Below are 22299 nucleotides of genomic sequence, written 5' to 3' on the forward strand. Positions count from 1 at the left end.
ATTGAATTGGTTGAGAAACGAGATGGCTTAGCTTGTATGCTCTCTTCCTTTCCCTCTTCTCTTCCCACTAACTTTTCGAGGCTTGCATCTCTTCCTAGGTTGATTACTAGCCTGCAAGCATGCTTGAGCATTTCCTTCTGCTATGCAGTCACTAACTGGATGCTTGAACATTTCCTATTTTCTATTAAAAATCTATTTGAACACCATAATAATAGTGAACTGCTTATTGTTTATTTGAGTATTTCCTATTTTCCCTTATGGTTTATTTTCTATTTTCCTATTTAAGTTGCAAGCAAAGCACAATCCTTTCATGAACGACTTTCTTTTTAGATTATTAGGCATGTTTGTCATTTCCCGACCAATCTTGGGCTATGAACAAATATATGATTTAACTCGAAAATACGAATATGGTCTAACATGTTTAGTTTGATATGAAATTATTAATATGTATGGAGAAATTCTAGTGTTTAACGCTTACATTCCCTTGCAGGTGGCTGAATTGCTTGTTGGATAGCTAGTATGTTATATTGTTCAAATGAAAAATTAGCCCTCACCCTTTGGTTTGTTCTTAATCTAAATGCACACACACTCTATTGTAATGTAATAAGAGACAAATGAGCGACCAACTTCCATCCATGTGGTGTAACCAAACAATGAAAAATCAGCCATGTATTAAATCCCAGCTGTAATTAAAACACACGTGGTTTAAGTGGGATGGATTCACTCAATCCCACCGTGTATTGAATTCCAATATGTATTAAATACTAGCGTGCCGAAGAAGGCCCGAGTGAGATCTAGGGAATGGATAGATCGAGATAAATCTCTCTCAAATATGGATGAGACTCTTTCAAATCCATGACCTCGTGACTCTAAGATATCTCTCACTACTACATTCAAAATGAAAAAAAATGTTATATTCCTAAATGATATCAGGCTTTCCCTTTAAAATGAAAAAATGATATTCTTAAATGACACCGAACTACTGGTGCTTGATTCTGGATTTCTGGTTGCCAACACGATCTGGAAATGGAATTGTGAATACACAAGTCTGCCATAAGAACACAAACAGGTTTCCCACTCTCCCAGTTTGTCACACTGTACTGTACCAATGCCCTGAAGGTTCACAGCTTGGCAGTCACACCTCAACCTTGTTCAATACAATTCAGAACTCGTATACGAACCGCTTCGTACACTAGAATTGGGACAAAAAAACATTCACAACCTCAACCATGGGTGATCAGTATGATCAAATGGCAGCTACACCATAGTAAATATATCCTCTAATCCATGTGCTACATCAAGGAAAATGTCTGATCAAACGTGTTACCCAGAAGTCATCTTTGGCTTCTTACAGGACAAAAAAAAAATTTGCATGCTACATTTGCATTTCAAGAACTGCCTGGGTTCGACAAAATTATTAGTGTCAATAACAATTTACATTTACAAGTTTTAAGCATACACAGGTTATGAACTGAGGAAGCCAACAATCTTCCATTATTGATCTGAACTCTGAGTAATATCACAAAATTTCCAAAAAAAAGTTCGGAGATCTACAGAAATTGGCAACTGGTGCTATTCCATTTACAGCAGCTGCAGTTCTTTCACGACTGTGAACTGCATCTCTACGGGATGTTTACTAAATGCTGCTGCACCAATCATTCTTGTATGTCATGATGCTTCAGTAAACACTGTTATTATAAATTTGGAACGGTGACACTATTTGAATGGCCTTCTTGACAATAAAGACTGACAGAAGAGTGACGACGACATCTGAACAACCTTCTTGGCAGTGAATCATGTCTGGCCAAGACTGATCATGGGAATATTGCTCAACTATCATTGAAGTTCCATATGGGCAGGAGAGAGGAACTTTGCTTGATCTGTTTCTAGTAAGAAGGTATATGAATTGTCCATGCCAGCTTATGCATTGCAATGAGGTAGTGTGCCGACATACCCAAAGCCAACAACAAGGAAAGCCGTGCCTTGAAGGAAGAGAAAAATGTAGTATCCCTTCTTTGCAAAAAGCAAGTCATAGAAACCACACAGAAGTATGCAGGTTCCAACGAAAAGTTCTGAGCAGTTGTACCTGATATGGAGATTGTTTATAAGCATTTGAAGACACCATGTACATTACCATAAGAGCATAAAATCTACACTAGTGTTATATATGCTAGCTTTCACAAACTTTAAAGGCCTCCCATTCCAAGTAGATTGGATGGGTTTAGGGAAAAAAATAGGAAGAATTTTGACTTGCTAGGGCGTTCATTTCACATGGATTGAGATTAAAACAAACAGAGGATAATGATATAGATAAACTTACCTCTCCCAAAATCTTGCTCGCCTCTTCACTAGCTTGGGAACGAGGGGTTCTGTTAGCTTTACATCTATCACCTTTACATCATCTGATCCATTGGCGCCAGGCTTTGCCTTGCTGGTGTCGCCCAACTTCTCGGTGACAACCCACTCATTGACTCGTCCACCAGCATCCAGAAGACCACTTGCTGCAGCTTTAATCCGGTGCAGTGACATGACATTCTCAAACAGAACCCAGAGGATCACCAGGTGAAACGAACTGTTGTCACACGGCGAGAAGCTTTCAGGCCATCAGTTGTCAAATGATGAAACACAGTAAGTATCATTCAAAAAAAAAACTGAACCTTGGTGTGCCAAGAGCCTTCAAGAGGGTTATGAGCGTCGGGATATAGACAACTCCCCAGAGAGGTATCTGAATCTCAGGAAGCAAAACAGACACGGGGATCGCACAGCAGTAGTAGATGAATGTCACCGTGTGGGCAGCGACCTTCCCAACGAAGAAGAAATTGTACCATAAGTAGATTTTGCTCCACAATGACACTTTCTACACAGCAGGGAAAAATTAAAAAAAAAAGGGCACACACCGGTCAGACAATTTCTGTTTGCGCCTGTAATGGCAGTCTGCAAAAAATAAAAGAACAAGAAACAAACCTTGTTTTCTAAAATCTCTACCATCATTTTCTTGAACAGGTTTGCCGGTCCACAAGACCACCTGTGCTGCTGAAACCGGTATGCCTTGAACGTGCTAGGCAATTCACTCTTGACCTAACGCACATACATACAGATGCAGTTATATATCCTGAGGATCGTTAGAATTCGTTTCTTGTTATGCTCTTGAGTTCCGTGCGAGAAAGTAGTGATGATCGTTAGCACCGGCGTACTTTTATGTCGCCGACGTAAACAAACTTCCAGCCCTGCAGCATCGCACGGACAGCCAGGTCCATATCCTCCACCGTCGTCCGGTCCTTCCAGCCCCCGGCGTCATCGATAGCTGCAATCCTCCAGACACCGGCTGTCCCTAAAAGATGAAAATCGCTGTCGTCGGCAGGAAGCTAGGCCAAAAGAATCAATGTATATATACGAGGAGAGGAGGACATGGCTAGCTGTACCATTGAAGCCAAAGAATGAATGCAGTGAGGAGCCTGCCTCTTGCTCATACTTGAAATGGTAGTCCAAGGACATTTCTTGGAATCTCGTCAGCAGACACTCACCAGAATTAACTGCGCATATATATGTTTCAAAAAAAAGACACTTAGGGAGGGGGCAAAAACAAAAAGATGAAAATCGCATCGTCTGCAGTCACTGACCGAATTTCCAGCGAGCTTGGACGAGGGCGATCTCCGGGTTATGCACAAGGAATGGGACAGCCCTTAGGAGGAAATCAGGCTCGGGCTGGAAGTCAGCATCGAACATGGCGATGTACTCGCAGTCTTCGACGTAGTCATGCTTCAGTCCTTCCTTGAGCGCGCCGGCCTTGTACCCCTTCCGGTTCCCCCTCACCTCGTACTTTATATTCACGCCTTTGCTCTTCCATCTTTGGCATTCCGTCTCCACCAAATCCTAGAAAGATACAGGGGGCATTTAACTACTATTTGACATCCTTACCAAATCCCCTTAATCATTGTTAAGTTTTCCTAAATGCGGGTATTTGGTTACTGCTGCCATTGTCCTCACAGTGGTGGTCACACACAGGTCACTTGTTCAATAATGGTATCAGACAGAATAATAACCCATACTAAAACGGCATGCAGAGCGCACAACTAGCTATAAGCCTCTATCTGCCATACTCATCTCATTGTATGAGTTGATTCCAGACGGGCCAAATCGCCGCATGCAACTGAATCAACTCGCTACAGAGGCACCCACTTTCCACGAGCAAGGCAGGCTAGCTAGTTGTGTGATCTGGATACTCCTCAATAAAATTAAGCTATATAGACCTACTCAAAAGTGGAGAGCATGTTTCCCTTCTTACTCAAACGTCTAGATATTTTAGAGTTGTGATCTGGGTATCTCTAATTATGATACCTGACAAGACTTATGTGTGCGACTTATTGTTTTTACGTAACAACAATATGTGTTTTCTTTTAGCTGTTCAAGAAGATGTTACCTGAAAATCATTAGCTGCATGAACTTATACGGTATGGTTTCAAGGCTTGCTAGTCGTGCGAGTGCTTGTATCATCATATATAAACATCGTATCATGTGATTTTATAGTAAATCATATAAATGCTACAGAAATGTATCGTTCAAACATTATAACCACTCTTGAGAATTCTAACATCAGCACTTGGGAAATCAAAGAGAATTTTTTTTCTTGAGTCATTCACGTGTAGTTGTATAATTTTTTACAAGCCTCGAAGTGTTACACATATTCATGTCATCAATATTTGAGTATGTCTATATAACTCCATGAATTGAGTCTAAACATACTAATTGTTGGGGGCCTTTCTCTTCCGAAAGTTCTCAAAAACGCGGCTAACCATTTGCTTTCAGCGTACTACTGAATATTACAAGAACTTCATCAACAGAAAAGTTTCGATACAACATAAGAGGAGCGGAGCAAAGCTTCGTCTGGCAAGCTTCATCACGGTGAAACGGGTAGACAGCGTGGCTTCGGCATAACGAAAAGGAAGTATAACGAAGCACACTTCATCAAGCAGGCTTGGTCATGACGAAGCAATGAGGCAATGCAAGGAGAAAGTGTTGCTCAAGTTATTAAATTCAAATGGCGATGTTACCCTTGTGACATTTTGTAAACTCTGTATGTAATTGTTGAAGGCATAAATGTAATAGCCTACAAGCTTTTACGGTTGCCTATAAATAGATGAACAATATCCTCGTACTGTTCACGCTGGAATGTAATCGCTCTCGTGTCAGCACCTTCAAACAAGACGAAGGTATCAATGTAATACAATTTCTATTAATGTTCATATGTTTATCATGAAATAAATATATGGATAAATGAATGAATGAATGAATAACATATATTGTCTCTATGAACTCTCGTTCTCATGAATGATGACGGTGTGTCCTTCGTGACCTTCGTCCGAAGATCGTTATCTCCAAAAGGAGATAATGCTTCGAAGGACGAAGGTCTTTAATCTTTAACAATTGTGTTGCCTTGTCCTTGATCCACAACATTTGAGAACAAGTGATCCACATTGGCGCCCACCTCCGGTGAACTCAAACGACCACCTTCGACACCAGGAGCTCGAGCAACCACCTTCGTCATGCCGCTAAAGAAGGCAATAGCGCCAAGGGCTGCCCTTGCACCATTGGACATCAACCAAGAAGGGCTCCCTCTGAGAAAAGCATGAAACCAGAAAAGGAAGGTCGTTAGCCCAACACCACAGAAAGAGGAGCTAGACCAAGAGATCAGAGACCTAGAGGCCATCCACCAACAAGTGGAGAGAAGAAGAGAGAAAATGTTTCAGCTAGCTGAACTTCAGAAGAAGATTGATAAAGCTGCCGAAGAGATGCGCCATATCACATAGGACGAGCAGGGACAAAGGCCACTGTAGAGAGAGCTTCGTCAGGAAAGCCCAAGCTATGATGATGTATGGTATGACGATTTTCATCATGGTAACTTTGCTTTTGATGATGCTTCTCCCCTAACAGTAGAGTTGCAGGCTACCCCATGGCCACCTTCGTACAAACCGCCACAACTCCCCATGTATGACGGGCATTCCAACCCAAAGCAGTTCCAAATGAGCTACGAGGCAACCATATCATCATATGGTGGCAACACTGCTGTCATGGCGAAGTCCTTCGTCATGGCAGTTAGGACTGTGGCTCAAACGTGGTATTCTTCTCTTCGGTCGGGAACAATCACGCCATGGCAGAAGTTGAAGGATATGCTAGTTACCAGCTTCTATGGTTTCTAGACGAAGCTAGTTACTAGTCAAGCTCTATTCCAATGCACATAGGATCATGAGGAATACTTGCAGGTGTATGTCCGTGCGTCTCAGAGCTCAGGCGCCAACGATGCCAAATGAGATTGTTATTAAAGCTACGATCAAGGGGCTTCGACCAGGACCAACGGCGCAGTATTTCGCTAGGAAGCCCCCACAAACTCTGGAGAAGATTATACAGAAGATAGACGAGTATATCAGAGCCGACAATGATTTCCGGCAAAGAAGGGAAGAAGCCTACAGATACTCTGAGATGACCAGGGGCTTCGGAGGAAGACTCCACCCAAGCATGTCAGGACGATCCATAATCCCAGCTCAAGTGAAGACAGGGGAAGTCATACTCAAGGGCATCAGCATAACTCTCAATCATCAGGAACACATCAAAGTTCCTTCAGGCCACCAGACCCAAGAGGCAAAGGAGGTAGAAGCTTCGGAGGAAGATTCAGCTCGCAACCAAGAAGGTTGTTTTATCTATTCTGTGGAGAATATAAGGGGCATACAACGAGGACATGCCAAGTCACGATATAGAAGCAAAAGGAAATAGCTCAAGCCGAAGCAGGACAGAATCAGCCGAAGCAGGTCCTACATACCGCTTCGTGCTATTCTCCAAACATTCCTAAGTATGTGGGCAATCAACAACCCACAATATTAGTAGCTTCGACAAGCCACTCCCCAACTGCATGGGCCCTACCACCACCACCACTCATGGCTCCAACTTCATCTCATAATCAACAGCCAGAAGGGCACCGCCGTACCAGAGTCGAGACACATTTACTGAAGCAACACAGGGGCTCAATCAAGAAACTTTCATACACACCCAATGTAATTTTTATTTCTCTTGCTTTTATGTTTCTACCCTAAAGACAATATAAGAAGGTAAAACCTTCGGCCTGTTGTAATAAATCTGGAGTTACACCATCGAGTGTAACAGAAAAAGTGACGAAGCTCCAAAGTCGTTCCTACGGGGGATACAGAGCTAAAATGCCACCTAAGTAAAAGGTGAAGAAGCTACAAAGTCATTCCTAAGGGGATGAAGAGCTTAGCTCCAAAGTCATTCCTACGGGAATGGAAAGCTAAAATGCTACCTAAGTAAAAGGTGAAGAAGCTACAAAGTCGTTCCTAAGGGGATGCAGAGCTTAGCTCCAAAGTCGTTCCTACGGGGATGCAGAGCTAAAATATCACCTAAGTAAAAGGTGAAGAGACTCCAAAGTCGTTCCTAAGGGGATGTAGAGTCTTACTTTTACGAAGCGTTTCTGCAATAACATCTGTCGCATCATATCATCGCATCATACTGCATAACATCGCATCATTCATCATCTCGCATGTTATGGTCGCTAGATCGGTGAGGGATTGGAGAGGGGTATCGATGGGTAGGAACGTCGGTCGGGGGCCTCTGCCCACGGCCGAGCAAGAGGAGGGTTTGTCCCTTCTAATTCTTGCCTACTTTATTTCTCATCCATTGATTACATAAATAGGCCAGTTGGCCGCCCCTATCTAGCTAGAGATCCTTATCTCCTTAAAACTCTCCTAAAAACTCTCAACAAACTAACTCATAACCTTCTTAGATAATCTCAACTAATCTCCTAAATAATCTCAACTAATCTTCTAATCTTATCTTTAACTATCCTTATCTAATCTCCCTTGGAGGGCCCATGGTTGTTGCTACCGCAGCCCCTCCATGGGCCTCCTTAGGCCCTGACACTACACCCCTCCTGGACAAGCAGCTCGTCCTCGAGCTGCAGCATGACGGGTGCTCAAAGACCGAGTCTATTTGACCCAAAACCAGACACCTAGAAGACAAGCCTTTTACATCTCAGCTTATCTTATTATTCCGAATCTGATTTTTTTGACCCCATAAGATAAGGCGGACACCCTCCGCGCATTGGACTTGCACGTATGCAGCCACCTGGATCCCATGGACGCCATCTAGACGAAAGAGGAGCACATGGACGGGCACCTGGAATAGGTCGCAACAATAACCAGCGGAGGCGCTCTCGTGGCGGCCGGTAGCGAAATGTGGTGGCGCTAAATAGTGCGCCCTTGCCGATGACGAGGGGAGTGCCTTCCTTACTGCCGCTGCCATAGAGTTGAAGTTCGTCGCCCGCGGGACAGGTACCATGCTCGCACTTGGAGATAGCGGCCCGGAGCCGTTGCTGATGGCCGTCCGACAGGGCAAGGTCGCGCCCCCGTGTGCCGAGGTCAACCGTCACCAAGGCTGCCTTGAGCATCTGTCGGCGCATCTCCCGCACTCTCCGTCGTGCAAGGAAGCCACGAGCAGCAGCTTGTATGCCCACAGCCGCCGACGTCTGGAGCTGTGCGGACAACGCCAGCTGGTGCTGCTCATGTTGCACTGCTACCTTAATTTGCAGCAGCCCTTGCTCAACCTTCTGGAGCGTGGCTTGCATCTTAGCTAGATCAGCCCTTATGTTGGTCCACAAGTCTCCCATTGATGGAGCTGATGATTGCTGAGCCGTGGTTGCCCCTAGTGGCGTCGCCCATGGGGACGGAGACGCCGTCAACGAAGATGATGTGACGAAATTTAGCGTTGTCCCTGAAGATGGGCACGCCGGCGTCCAGGATGTGGTGACAAAATTAGCAGGCGATGCTGCCCATGGAGATGGGGACACCGGTTGCCAGGATGGCGTGACGAAGGTGGCATACGGCGCAGCCCATGGAGATGGGGACGTTGGTTGCCGGGACGGTGTGACGAAGGTGACATGCGACGCGGTCCATGGAGATGGAGACGCCGGTTGCCAGGATGACGCCGCGAAATTGGCAGCAGAAGTCATGGGATCAGATCGAAACCCAAGCTAGCCGATACCAGATGTTATGGTCGCTAGATCGGTGAGGGATTGGAGAGGGGTATCGATGGGTAGGAACGTCGGTCGGGGGCCTCTGCCCACGGCCGAGCAAGAGGAGGGTTTGTCCCTTCTAATTCTTGCCTATTTTATTTCTCATCCATTGATTACATAAATAGGCCAGTTGGCCGCCCCTATCTAGCTAGATATCCTTATCTCCTTAAAACTCTCCTAAAAACTCTCAACAAACTAACTCATAACCTTCCTAGATAATCTCAACTAATCTCCTAAATAATCTCAACTAATATTCTAATCTTATCTTTAACTATCCTTATCTAATCTCCCTTGGAGGGCCCATGGCCATTGCTACCGCAGCCCCTCCATGGGCCTCCTTAGGCCCTGACATCGCATCATCCGAAACAGTGGAAAAAGAAGGGAAATTGCTCCTTCAGACATGACATGAGTTTAAGTATTTCTTCAACAGAGTTATGAAAGGATGTATCAACAATGCAAGATCTATGCCTTCGGTAGCGGTATTCTTATGCAAGATCTACGTCAAGACCTTCGAGTCTAAAAGTTGCTTCGGCAGAAAATGAGATTTTTTCTTTATGAAGCATGAAAATAAGGGAAGGTGTTTTTCGCCTGAGGCTCAAAAACAGTACGTACGAAGATTTCACGCTTCACAAAGAAATATATTACATCATCAGATATACATATAGTTGACAATTGTTTCTTACATAAGAAAGAACATATAAAAATTCTACAAGTGTTTTAATAAACAAGGTCTAATCATCTTCTTTTAAGACTTTATCAGCAGCTTTGTTCATGAGCCTATTCACAGCTTCATCAACAGCTTCATTAACTATTCTAATTACATCAAGAGCGCCCTTCAGGGCTGAATCAGCCTCAGGGTCGTATGGCTCCGGAGGAGGAGAAAGTTCGGCTGCATCAAAGTATAAGTGTTCATTAATTACGAAGCTAAAAGAATTTATGAAGCTAAATCACGATAGATATATACCTATAAGTCTTTCACGTTCTACGGCTTCTTCAGCTTTCCTTACTTCTTCTAAAGCAGTATGAGATTCTTCCTCATTTTTCCTAATAGCTTCATCTGTTATTTTTCGGCCACCTTTCAACCAAACTTCAGAATAAAATTTTCTGCTAAGGTCAATAGCTTCGGCTGAAGGATCCTTGATATCGTTCGCTGAGACTGAGAAATCTGGCTGAACTACAACCTTTGCATGCTCACAACCAGCTTTTTCAAGAAGCGAGACAGCCCCTCGAGCGCCAGTGAAGACACAAAAGTCTCCTCTATCGTTAAGGATTTCATCAAAAGCTTCGGCTTCACCACCGATCTATCGGATAACCCTGTCAGGATCACCACGGATAAAGTTCTGCTCCATAGAGAATGCGCCAATTTTAGCAAAACTCTTTTTCAACTTACTACAACATTCCATAGCAATATTTAGCACTCCTCTTTCGCCTGACGAAACTCCTCGACATTTTTCTGAACTCTTAACCGTTCAGTATCAGATATCTCGCGTTTTGCTTCTTCGACATTAAAATTTTCAGTGATTTCATCGAGCTTCTTCTCCAGTCCTTGCACTTCAGATCTGTGCAATCCCACTTGAACAGACAGAGCATATTCTAAATCAGCAATACGCTTCGCATCTACTTCTTTCTCCTTTTCAAACTTCTCCATTTTCTGTTCTACTTCAGAAAGGCTATCCAGTCTAGCTTCGCTAGACTTTAATCTCTCAAGTAAAGAAAACACGATTTTGTCCTTCTCAAGGGCTTCATTCCGAAGCGTTATGACTTCCGAGCGCAGGTTCCCATAGGCGATCCGAGTGCTTTCATCTTCAACATCTTTCTGGGCCTTCAAAGCCTTGCTAAGGATAAGACCCTGACAAATGAAAAACACACAAATAATAATAAGCATTACCACAAACCGATCACCAAAAACCTATCTAACAAAAATCAATAAATACAAAAATAAAAATATGCAAACCTTTAAGTTGTTATAAGCAAGGTTGTCTGCAAGTTGATCCTTCGTCATGGCAGATAGTCCAAGTTCAAGCTTCGAATAACCCATGTTATCCATCATTTCTCAGCAAACATTTACCTCCTTGTTATCTGGTAAACAGTAAAGGAAATCATCTTCGTCACTTCCTCCATATACTAAGGACCCTCGGGGATATTTCAGGTCATTTGCGTAATGTTGCACTTCGGCAATTGCTCTTCTTATAATCGTTTCCCTGAAGCATGGCGAACAATATATTCCAAATCATCTCGAGAAGGCGCTTCGGGTATAGGCGATGTTAGCTCTTCCGGAAGACTTTCTTTTGCCTGCTTCATTGGCTTAGATCCCGAAGGTCTAGCTTCAGCGCAGGTAGGAGAAGCGATTGCAGCAGCTACCACTAATTTTTCAATATTGTCTTCGGAAGCTTTAGTATAAACAGGAGTTGGCACCTTCGAAGATTTTAGAACAACGTCCAAAACACTGGCCATTCTCCTCCCTTTCCTAGGAGTTATTACTGCAGTAGTTGTTAACTTCGCAACCCAGTCGTGGTTGGGGGACTCAGCAGTTTCGGATACTCCTCTGTCTTTGCTGTCGTTTCTTCTACCGGACCAACAGTAGCTTCGACGTTCGCAGCAGGAATTATCTCTGAAGCCAAGGGGATGGCTTCGGCATGTTCAACAATTTATATCTTCTCTACAGCAGGCGCTGCAGCAGTCTTATCTAAAGAGTGCAACTTCGGCCTACAAGTCAGAACCTTAGCTCTCTTCGGTTTCGACGCGGCAGAAGAGGACGTAGTTACCATTTTCCTTTTCAACCATTGTTTTCGAGCAGGAAAACATTAGTCTGGATAAATAAATCCAATCAAGTCAAAAACTCTGTTCAATCTCCTTTTGCCTCGAGCGTCGAAGGCAGTGTTCATGGCTTCGTCCTCTGCCTTCGTATAAGCCCCCAGTAGCTCATCACTGGTCGCCTCAACGGCCTCAAGCCAGTCATCATTCAACTCGTCAAACTGACTTCTGTAGCGATAGGTATATCTCAGATAAACTAGGCCAGCTTCGTTGGAGCCAGCAGCGGTCTCCTTCGGCATTTCCCAGTCATTAACAAGCGGCCATATCTTATAAGCAATGTGCTCCTGAACCAAATCTCTTGTGACAATGTAAGTATACACTGTGTTGAAGGCCATCAAGCATGCTTGTACTTCCGTTTCCACTTGCGATCAAAGGCCTCCTGATGCCGAAGCGTGATCGTATAGGGCGCTGGATTATGCCCCTCACATCCTCTCTATTACTCAGATCATTCTTGACATAAAACGATTGCTTCATCCAAGAGCTCAGCCATTTTTTTCCGAAACATTGGCACAGGACACCTCACATCAGACCGGTACACAAAACTGTGGCATCCAAAGTTGTTATGATATTGCTCTTCCCCAACTGCCTTCATCTGGTAGGACAATTAGTGAATGTTGCAGAAGCAGTTGGCATCTGGATCCAGCCCCTGGCTCCTCATAGCCCAAATGAAAACTCCAACTTTAATCAAAACTTCGGGAGTAAGCTGATGAAGGTATATCTCAAATGTCTTCAGCACTTCAACCAGCATCTTATGCAAGGGAAAACGAAGCCCAGCCTACATAAAACTCTTAAATACCACCACTTCGTCTACTTCAGGAAGAGGAACAGTACTCCTCCAGCTCTCACTATGGACGTATCATAGAAATATATGCCCTTCATCGCTCAAATTGCCCTTGCTTAACAGTGGATTTCCCGAAAACAACATGACTTGACCTCCATAGCCGATCTTTTCGGCATCTTCGTTCTCACTCTCAACATCAAAGCTCTCGTTGTCGCTTGAGTCCCTAGACAGCACGACCAACATGTCATCAGTGATTTTCTCAACGTTAGTCCTCTCTATGGCTTCGTAGAAACCAGCAAGCGCGGGGTCCATGCTTGTCTTATCTTTGGCAATTTCAACGACAGTTGCGATAGAAAACCGAATATCAAAAAGCAAACATAGCGCAAAGCTTGATAGCACGAAAATATTTTCAGTGTAAGCCCTTGTATATATACACAAAGCACCACTGAGCGGCGGGGCCCACAGTGCAGAATGTTTCGCTATTCTAGCGAAGGGAAGGTGTTTTTTCAACCTTCGGCTGAAGGCCTTCGTTCTTTTCGCAGTCTGAATTTGTTACAAAGAAACAAATAATACTGCGAGGGGCTACTATTGGGGGCTTCCTCTTCCGAAGGTTCTCAAAAACACGGCTAACCATTTGCTTTCAGCGTACTATTGAATATTACAGGAGCTTCATCACTAGAAAAGCTTCGGTACAACATAAGAGGAGCGGAGCAAAGCTTCGTCTGGCAAGCTTCATCACGGTGAAACGGGTAGACAGCGTGGCTTCGGCATAACGAAAAGGAAGTACAACGAAGCACACTTCATCAAGCAGGCTTCGACGTGACAAAGTAATGAGGCAATGCAAGGAGAAGGTGTTGCTCAAGTTATCAAATTCAAATGGCGATGTTACCCGTGACATTTTGTAAACTCTGTATGTAATTGTTGAGGGCATAAATGTAATAGCGTACATGCCTTTACGGTTGCCTATAAATAGATGAACAGTATCCCCGTACTGTTCACGCTGGATTGTAATCGCTCTCGCGTCAGCGCCTTCAAACAAGCTGAATGTATCAATGTAATACAATTTCTATTAATGTTCATATGTTTATCATGAAATAAATATATGGATGAATGATGAATGAATAACATATATTGTCTCTATGAACTCCCGTTCTCATGAATGATAAAGGTGTGTCCTTCGTGACCTTCGTCCGAAGATCGTTATATCCGAAAGTAGATAATGTTTCGAAGGACGAAGGTCTTTAATCTTTAACAATTGTGTTGCCTTGTTCTTAATCCACAGCATTTGAGAACAAGTGACCAACACTAATATATTATATTACTATATTATATATATAATAGTAATATATTATATTATATATATCTAAATATATATATATATATATATATATTATAATATTAATAAATTATATATTATATTAATATAAATACATAGATATACTAATACTTTATTTTATATATATATGTATATATGTGTGTATATATATACCACGCACGACAACCATTTATTGAGAGATGAGGTCGTCACCAACGACCAGGTGCCAACTCAACTTATTAGAGCGAGATTTCAACACCATTTATATCGTCACCGAGACGTGTAATCTCGACATCAATAATAATGGCGTTGAAGTAAGAGTTAATTTTCTAAATTCAAACCATAAATAGCATAGTTGTAAAAATCTTCGCAAAAAGAGTCAAAAAGAAGAAAAAAAAGTCGCTGCTGCGGCTGCAGCTGCTTTGCAACGCGGCCACAGCACTGCTGCACAAGCAGCGCATATGGGCGCCACCATCGACGGGCGTGGGCGACACCCAGATGGCGGGCTCCGGTCTCCACGACGAGCGTCCCCAGCAGCAACACCCTCGATGAGGCAAGAAGGTAGAAGCATGGTGCGGAAAAGGAAACCGTGGGGGATTGGGAGCTATGGGCGTCGGCACAAATATGCGCAGGGATGAGCTACCTTTACGCAGGCGACACAATTGGGAGCTGACTTAGGCCATGTTCGTTTGATCCCAAAACCATAGGAATTGAGGAGGATTGGAAGGGATTGGAGAGGATTTTGACTTGTAGGGGATTTAATCCCCCTCAATCACTATAGATTGGCACAAAACGAACAGGACCTTAGAGAGCTATGTTTTTTTATTTTTTCCCCTATAATATGGTTTAAGAATTAGATATTGAGATTTATTAGAGTTGCTCTTATGTTTTAATGGGAAAAATGTTCCGTTTGAGATTGTGAATACTTGCACGAATTCAAGAGAAATCGACACATCGCTCACCGGAGTAAGACTTTTTATCATTATTTGTACCACTGGTATAGGAGCACTTTTTTCATGAGTACACTTCTGGGTAGCCAACAACTCCACGTTGCAGACCAAGATTATCTCCACACTTCATTCCACTTGAATTGGAGGGCACTTACTCTAAGACCGCGTGCAACAGTTTACCCAAAACAGTGTTTGCACTATTCTGCATTGTAGACTGCACTGTTCACAGAGTAGAGTTTAAATATATGTACGAGGATTGGTAAGCTGCTGGAGATAGCCTAAGACCACCTATCACAGGGTCCATCAATTTTTCACATGGAAATCATTGAAGAATGATGTTGAGCATTTTGTTAGACAATGTCTCGTTTGCCAGCAAGCCAAACATGAACACACACATCCAGACGGCCTCTTACAACCTTCCCTATCCCTGCAGGCACTTGGCAAGATCTCACCATGGATTTTGTGGAGGGTTTACCATCATCCGAGGGTTATAACTTCATCTTGGTGGTCGTGGACAGATATACCAAATATGCTCACTTTATTGCGCTCAAACACCCTTTCACGGCACATACAGTGGCTCGAGCTATGTTTGATCAGGTCATCAAGCTCCATGGTTTTCCTAAGACAATTGTCTCGAATCATGACCGTATTTTCACAAGTTCATTTCGGAAGGAACTCTTTGCTCTCTTTGTGACAGGTTTGCTGCGTAGTACGACTTACCATCCGCAAACTACAAACTGACGGGCAATCGGAGTGGGTTAACCAGTGCCTAGAGATGTACCTCCGTTGTGTCGTCCATGATTCTCCCAAACGCCAGAAACAATGGCTCACACTAGCAGAACTATGGTACAACTCTTGCTTTCATACTGCATTATGGTGCTCGCCATTCAAAGACTTAAACCTTGTTCGGTTATTCCTAATACACATGGATGGAATAGGATTAGAAAAAATTAAGAAAAACTTTGACTTGTTTGGGATTCAAACCAATCCAATCTCACTCAATCCATATGGACTGACAGCTAACCGAACAAGGTATGATCTCCCAGTAGGTTTCTCTGTTCCAACCACACCTTCTACTGATTCAGTAGCTCAGAAATGGGTCAGTGACAGGAATACCCATTTGCAACTCCTCAAGGATCGTTTGGCCCAGGCCGCATGAAACAGCAAGCCGACCGTCAGAGGACGGATCGTACCTTCCAAGTTGGGGAACAAGTCCTGCTCAAACTACAAACCTTATGCTCAAACTTCAGTGATCAATCGTCCCTACCCTAAGCTGGCCTTCAAGTTTTTCGGTCCCTTTGAGATGTTACAACATGTGGGGAATACAGCCTATCGTTTGAACTTACCAGAGGGTTGTGTTGTGCATCCGGTATTCCATGTCAGTCAATTGAAGCTAACTACACCCCACTGTTGTTTTTTGAAAAAATTGCTATTTTGGTCCTTCTAACATGGGCCCTCTGCTATTATGTGCCCTTATGTCTATGACTTATGAGACTATTTGTGTTTATGATTTATGGGTCTGATGGTAAAATAGAGAAGTCCACAACTGAGAGTGACAAAATAGCAAATTCTCCCTATTTTTTAGACTTTCAGGTTCTTCAGGATTTCACTACTAAGAGCATCTCCAAGAGACTAGCTAAATAAGTTGCTAAGCCAAATTTTGGCTACTCAATAGCAAAATAAATCTCAAACAGACTAGCTATATGACTCGCAAGCTATCTAACTCTCTAAATTGGCTCTCTCACTAGCTAAATTTGGCTAGCTACATGACTAGCCAAACTAAATAGATAGTTTGTTGACTGAGATGATATATATAGAGTGTAATCTTTATAAAAACGTAAATAAATAGTCAAATAGAGAGTAAAAAATGAAGAGTCTATTGGAGATGCTCTAAGGAGCTACAACCGGAGGAAATTCTCGAGCGTCGTCTAGTGCGTAAGGGCTTCAAGGCTGTGCCTCAGTGCGCGTCAAATGGCAGCATCTTCCACAAGACTCCACCACATGGGAGGATTGGTATGTTCTGCAGCAACGTTTTCATCGCTGGTTGCTCGTAGACAAGCAACGGTTCCAACGGGGACCTGTCACGCCCAGCTTAGGGCTTGTTCGGTTAGCTCTCAATCCATGTAGATTGAGTGGGATTGGATGGGTTTAAATCCCAAGCAAATCAAATTTCTTTTCAATTTTTTCCAATCCTATCCAATCCATAAGTAACGGGATTAACCGAACAAGCCCCTGTGTGATCGGATACCGCATGTGGACGAAATATCCTCTATGTAAATAAGGAACCTGTATACCGAGAAAAAGTAAGAAACAGAAAAGGAAAACACACATACCAGGAGCTGTTGTCCCCCTCCCGCAAGCCTCGTCTTCTCCCTTTCCGATCTCCTCACGCCGTCGGCGACTCTCGACGGCCACGGGGCATAACAGACGCCCTCGCCAAGACGCCAACGTCTCCAGCGCACGCGGCGCTCGAGCGGTGCGGCCCCGGGACCCCGGCGCCGCCGTCCTGCCAGTCGCGCTGGCGGCGGGGCCTGGCCGGAGTTCTTGCAGGGCGAGCTAATGGCACACTATGATTGTATAGCCCACATCCAGCCCAGTACGTCTGGGCCACCACCAAACCAAGGCCCATTAGTTATTTGTTTTGGGGAACCGTGAATCCGAAACTTTACGTTTTCATGGGGGAAAAAAGGTCCCGTTGGAACTTGAGAATCCTTGCACGAAGTTAAGAGAGAAATCGACACATGGATTGCCAGAGTAAGGTTGTTATCGTTATTGGTGCCACTAGTTTAGGATCACTTCTTTCTTCCATCAGTATACTTGTAGCATTTCCTCTTCCCCCCTACCGGTGATGTGGGCTGCTCCAAGCCTACAACTGCTGCTGCTCCGTTGGTGGACGGGCTTGGCTTGAAGAAACAAACAAAAGAGTGGTCGATTTTAATGGCGACCAGAAGAACAAGAAAAAGGTTCTTGTTTGGAGACCATGTGAGTCGCAGTCGCAGCGAATCCTGGGCAGGCAGTGCCCGTTGGTGGGTCTTGGCATCAGCCGCATGACACGAGAACGTGCACGAGCCAGGATGCCTTTGCGGTGAGGCTTGGACTTGGACAGACTGGCCCTGGCCGGCCGAGCTAGGTCCCCTCCCGCAAGTGGAAACCTGCCGGATCTTGCCAGTGCTGAAGAATTTATTCTGTGCCACGCCGGCGCCAGTTGACGTGGAGGACTGCTGCTGCCCGCGCGCCGTGCTACCGGGCGGGCGGTCGCCGAGCACCGGACCACGTACGTACGGCTCCGGCCGCTAGCTGCCGGTCTGCAGGACGGCGGTCTCTGGTTGGGTTGTGCGCTTTAATTCTCTAAAAAAAACAACTAGCTGGGGACTTTATTCTATTCATATAGCTGTGGACAACCTACTATAAATTTAGGACACGTGTTTAAGAAGAATTGGTTGAGAAGAAAAATCACAGCTCGTTAGATGATTATGCATAGATAGACACGGTTAGGATAGTCCCCACCTATTTCCTTTGGGACACAAGTGCTTTTGACCTAACTCCGTCATTGTCATCAAGAGTGAAAAAGCTCAAAACGAATCAAACGGTTGGAGTCTGCAATGCTGCTGCTGCATAAACTCCTATCAATTTCTAATGTCTGAAAAATCAAAGTTTTTTAAAACCAAAAAACCAAACCAAAGTTTAGAAAAAAAAAACCGAATGCCCACTCCTATAAGGTGCAGTCCAGACTCCAGAGTACAGTACAGGCCGATCCAGCAGATCAGATCCGTATGGTTGATCCACGTGCTGGTGTCCACATCGTCGTGTCCTGCTCATTATTGCTCCTTGTAAAATGCATCACTTCGATTCGATCGTTTTTGCAGGTACGCGTACGCGCGCTGGTGTGCACCGGCGCGCAGCAGGCCGTAGGGGTGTTTGTTTCGGTCTAGACTAGAATCGGATCTGGTCGTCAGAATTCGATTTTTGTTAGGTTAACACTCGATTCAATCAACATGAATATAGAATTCGTTAGAATCGTTCATGTGTAAGTCGATTAAATCGACGTGAATATAGAATCCGTCAATCCGTCGTTCGTCGCTTTCTAGATCTTAAATCTTATGTGCCCTTTCATCTTTTCACCAGCTCGATATCTAGCTCTATTGACAAGTAGTCAGCGGGTGTTTTTTTTAAAAATGTGTGTCAGCTGGCGAATTAATTTCTGGTACTCACTCGGTTCGTAAAAGCATTCTTCAATCAAATCCATAATAAATAATAATAAAATTTAAATCTTTAAATAAGTGCATATAATTTATGCTAACACTACGATATAAAGATGGAAGAGAAGAGGATATGTTGACGGTGACGGTGGTACCAGTGAGAAGAAGAGGATGGGTTGGTGGTGCTTATTTTGTAGTCATAATATTTATATATTTTTTAATTGTGAATTTAGTTAGAGTTAAGATTGGCACCGCCTAGATTGGCTGGCGGTTCGCCAGCCCGCGGGCGCACCCACATCCACGCCGCATCGATCGGCACGGCAGTCAGCAGTGCAGCACAGTATACGTGCAAAGGCTGATGCACTAGCGCAGCCGGCAGGCGTTGTTGTCGCGGGCTCGCGCCCATACGCGCCAGGCCGCCGTGAGCCGTACGGCCTTTGCCTTGCCGGTGGGGCATGCGCGCGCGTCGTGGGGCGGGGGCGGGGGCGGGGTGACTGTTCGTCTCGTGGTCGTGGCGGTGCGGCCTCTGCATCCACGCGCGTGGGCTGTCGCCGGCGGCGGGCACGGGATTGGCTTTGTGTCGGGGCGCGCCGCGCGCGGCAGTGCACTGCCCTCCGTGGCTCGGGCGTGTACAATGTCCGGCGGCGACGGGACGAAGTGCCGCCGTGGCGACATGGTCGGAGTTTCCTACACTAAAAAATTGGCTATCGGTCTCGGTCCGCGTCTTAACCGAACCTACCTCAACTGCTACGCACCGCGAGCGCCAACGGCCAGTTGCCGGCCACAAGAGGACGCGCAAGTAGGAGCAGAAGGCATGGGGACGGGAGACGCGTGCACCATTCACGTGGCGATCCCATTCGTTCGATGCATATATGATTGGTTTCGCAGTGGCCTGGCCTGGCCACGAAGGTCGCAAAAAGGTCCGGCGACCGGGGTGAGAAAGAGGGTCGGCGACGGCGGCGTACGTACCTTTACAACGGGGTCCGTGGAGTCGTCCAGCACCTGGATCATGAAGCGCTCCGACGGCCACTCCAGCTCGCATGCCGCCCCGATCGACAGCTTGTACACCTTCGCCGCCATCCATCCATCCATTCCAGCATGCACGAGATTAATAGTAAAAAAAAAAGAACTTCCATCAGTCACCACCCTCCCTCTCAACTCAATTAACCCACTCCGCTTGCCACCACCAGCTCATCAATGTGCTGCGCTATGCCATTGGCCACTCACTCACCTCCCGCTCGTTGTACATAGGGATCTGCACGAGCACCATGGGGTACTTGGCGCCGTGGCCGGACCCGGACTCCTCCTCCTCGTCTCCGACTCCGCCGCCGATGGGCTCCCAGCGGTAGCGCCGGTCCGGGCCGAGCCGGAGCGCCCGCACGGCGAGGCACACGGCGCAGACGAACAGCTTCTCCGCCAGTATCATCACGGTCATCGCCAGCGACAGGAGCACCAGGACCCGCACCGCTGGCGCGACCAGCAGCGCGCGCGCGTGCGCCCACAGGGACGCGCATTGCGCCGCCGCGGCCGCCCAGTCCACCCGCACGGGCAGCTCCGCCCACACCCGCGCCGCCTCCTCGGAGACGCCCATGGATCCCTCTCGCTCTCGCGCGCGCGCGGCACTGCCACGCGGCCGGCCCGGCCTGAGGATCTTGGGCGTGCAGGGGCAGAGGCAGAGGCGAGCGGGCGGGCTGTTTCTCCGCTAGCCGGCCGGCCGGGCAGCTAGTGGATGGAGGAAGCGGCGTACAACAGCGGCGGCTTATATAGCTTGGACAGAAGCATATGATGTAGCGATAGTGTGTTACCAACTCGCCAATAGAGGAGATTTCCCAGCCGCTACAACAGCGAGAGGGTGCAATACCGAATGGTCCAAGCAAGCAGGAGGTGGCAACTCGTCGTGTGTGTCGGCCCAACAGACGCGTATATGGGCCCGAGTGGGTGTAGACCTGCTGTGTATGCAGCGGCCAGCGTGTGTGATGTACTTAACCTGGTCTGGTTACTGGCTGGGGGTTTTTATGGATGAACAGAAACTCTAAGAAAGAACATTCTTCCGTCCTTCGTCTCCCTTCTCTGTTATTCCCAAAACCCCATCTACCTTCTCCTACTACTACTGCTAACAACTTGGTATCAGATTCAGTCAATCTTCCTCCGCTCATGGCGCCACCATCTATCTCAGATTCGGCCCTTACCCTTGCTCTGGAGAACCAGACCCGCTCCCTGCTTGCCGAGCTGGACAAGCGTATCCAGTCCATGGATAGCAAGTGGGAGTCGCGATTGTCCGTCCTGGAGAACACGGTGACGGATGCGGCCAGATCCGTCACCGAATTTTCCACTGCCCTCCGCGCTAATGTGGAGGCCCATCTCACAGCCTCGGATGCCGCTACGTAGGGGCGTCTGCACCACTTCGAAGCGGAGACTGGCAACCGCATCGCCGCTCTCGAGTCTGTGATGCAGATGTTCGACTTTTGGCATCCCCGAGTGGACTCCTCCATCGACTCGCTCTAATCGAACATGGACTGGATGTGCGCCGAGATCGCCAAGATGGATGCCTAGTGGTCCCACGGAGCGCGCGTCAACGACGCCACCATGCTAGGCGTCCTCGGTTCCCCCGGTTCCCTTGCTATGTCGCCCAGCATCCTCGGAACTCCGGGCGCGTTCACCTCCACTGGATCCGTTCGGGGCGCCCACCTGGCGCCGTCGACTACACTGATGGCCCTAGATTCGGGCACGACTTCGACAGCTACCTCCGGGATAGTGGACTTGGCATCCAACTGTCGATGGCCGCTACCCGGTCACGGGTATGTGGCGTCCCCCTTCAACAACATTTTCGTTTGCTCAACCAAATGGGTTTAGTGGGGGGACGTAGATCTCAGAGGGGCTCTGAACAAACATGGTGGCGGGTTGCCCAAACTTACATTCCCCACGTTTGATGGCTCAAGTCCCAAGTTATGGCAACGACGTTGCGAAAAAATACTTTGAAATGTATGCCACAGAGGAGATGGTCTGGGTCAAAGTTGCCACCATGTATTTTGAAGGGGTGGCTGGCCGCTGGCTCCAATCAGTGGAACCCCGCCTGCCTTCTCTATTGTGGGTTCAGTTCTGTCGTTTGGTTCGAGACCGATTCGGTCGCGAACAACACGAACTGGTGATTCGCAAACTTTTTC

At 46.1% G+C, this 22299-nt stretch overlaps 1 protein-coding gene across 1 annotated transcript; it reads right to left on the reverse strand.

Moving 5' to 3' along the window:
- Nucleotides 1-1386: 1386 nt before the first annotated feature.
- LOC100501994 (uncharacterized) lies at nt 1387-20908 on the reverse strand. Its single transcript, NM_001196584.2, has 9 exons — nt 20367-20908; nt 20105-20203; nt 3621-3873; nt 3423-3533; nt 3195-3331; nt 2965-3078; nt 2658-2857; nt 2321-2572; nt 1387-2086 (listed from the first exon to the last, which is right to left on the reverse strand). The coding sequence occupies exons 1-9, from the start codon at nt 20724-20726 to the stop codon at nt 1921-1923; spliced, it is 1692 nt and encodes a 563-aa protein (NP_001183513.2). The 5' UTR covers nt 20727-20908; the 3' UTR covers nt 1387-1920.
- Between the last annotated feature and the right edge of the window lie 1391 nt (nt 20909-22299).

The sequence above is a fragment of the Zea mays genome, chromosome 4, assembly GCF_902167145.1.
Source record: "Zea mays cultivar B73 chromosome 4, Zm-B73-REFERENCE-NAM-5.0, whole genome shotgun sequence".
Lineage (NCBI taxonomy): Eukaryota > Viridiplantae > Streptophyta > Magnoliopsida > Poales > Poaceae > Zea > Zea mays.

Coding starts and splice junctions, on each gene's coding strand:
- LOC100501994 (NM_001196584.2), bottom strand. CDS start 20,726: ATGGGCGTCTCCGAGGAGGCGGCGCGGGTGTGGGCGGAGCTGCCCGTG. Junction 3,874..20,104: donor CCACGGACCCCGTTGTAAAG/GTACGTACGCCG, acceptor GTATCTTTCTAG/GATTTGGTGGAGACGGAATG. Junction 3,332..3,422: donor TTCATTCTTTGGCTTCAATG/GTACAGCTAGCC, acceptor TTCATCTTTTAG/GGACAGCCGGTGTCTGGAGG.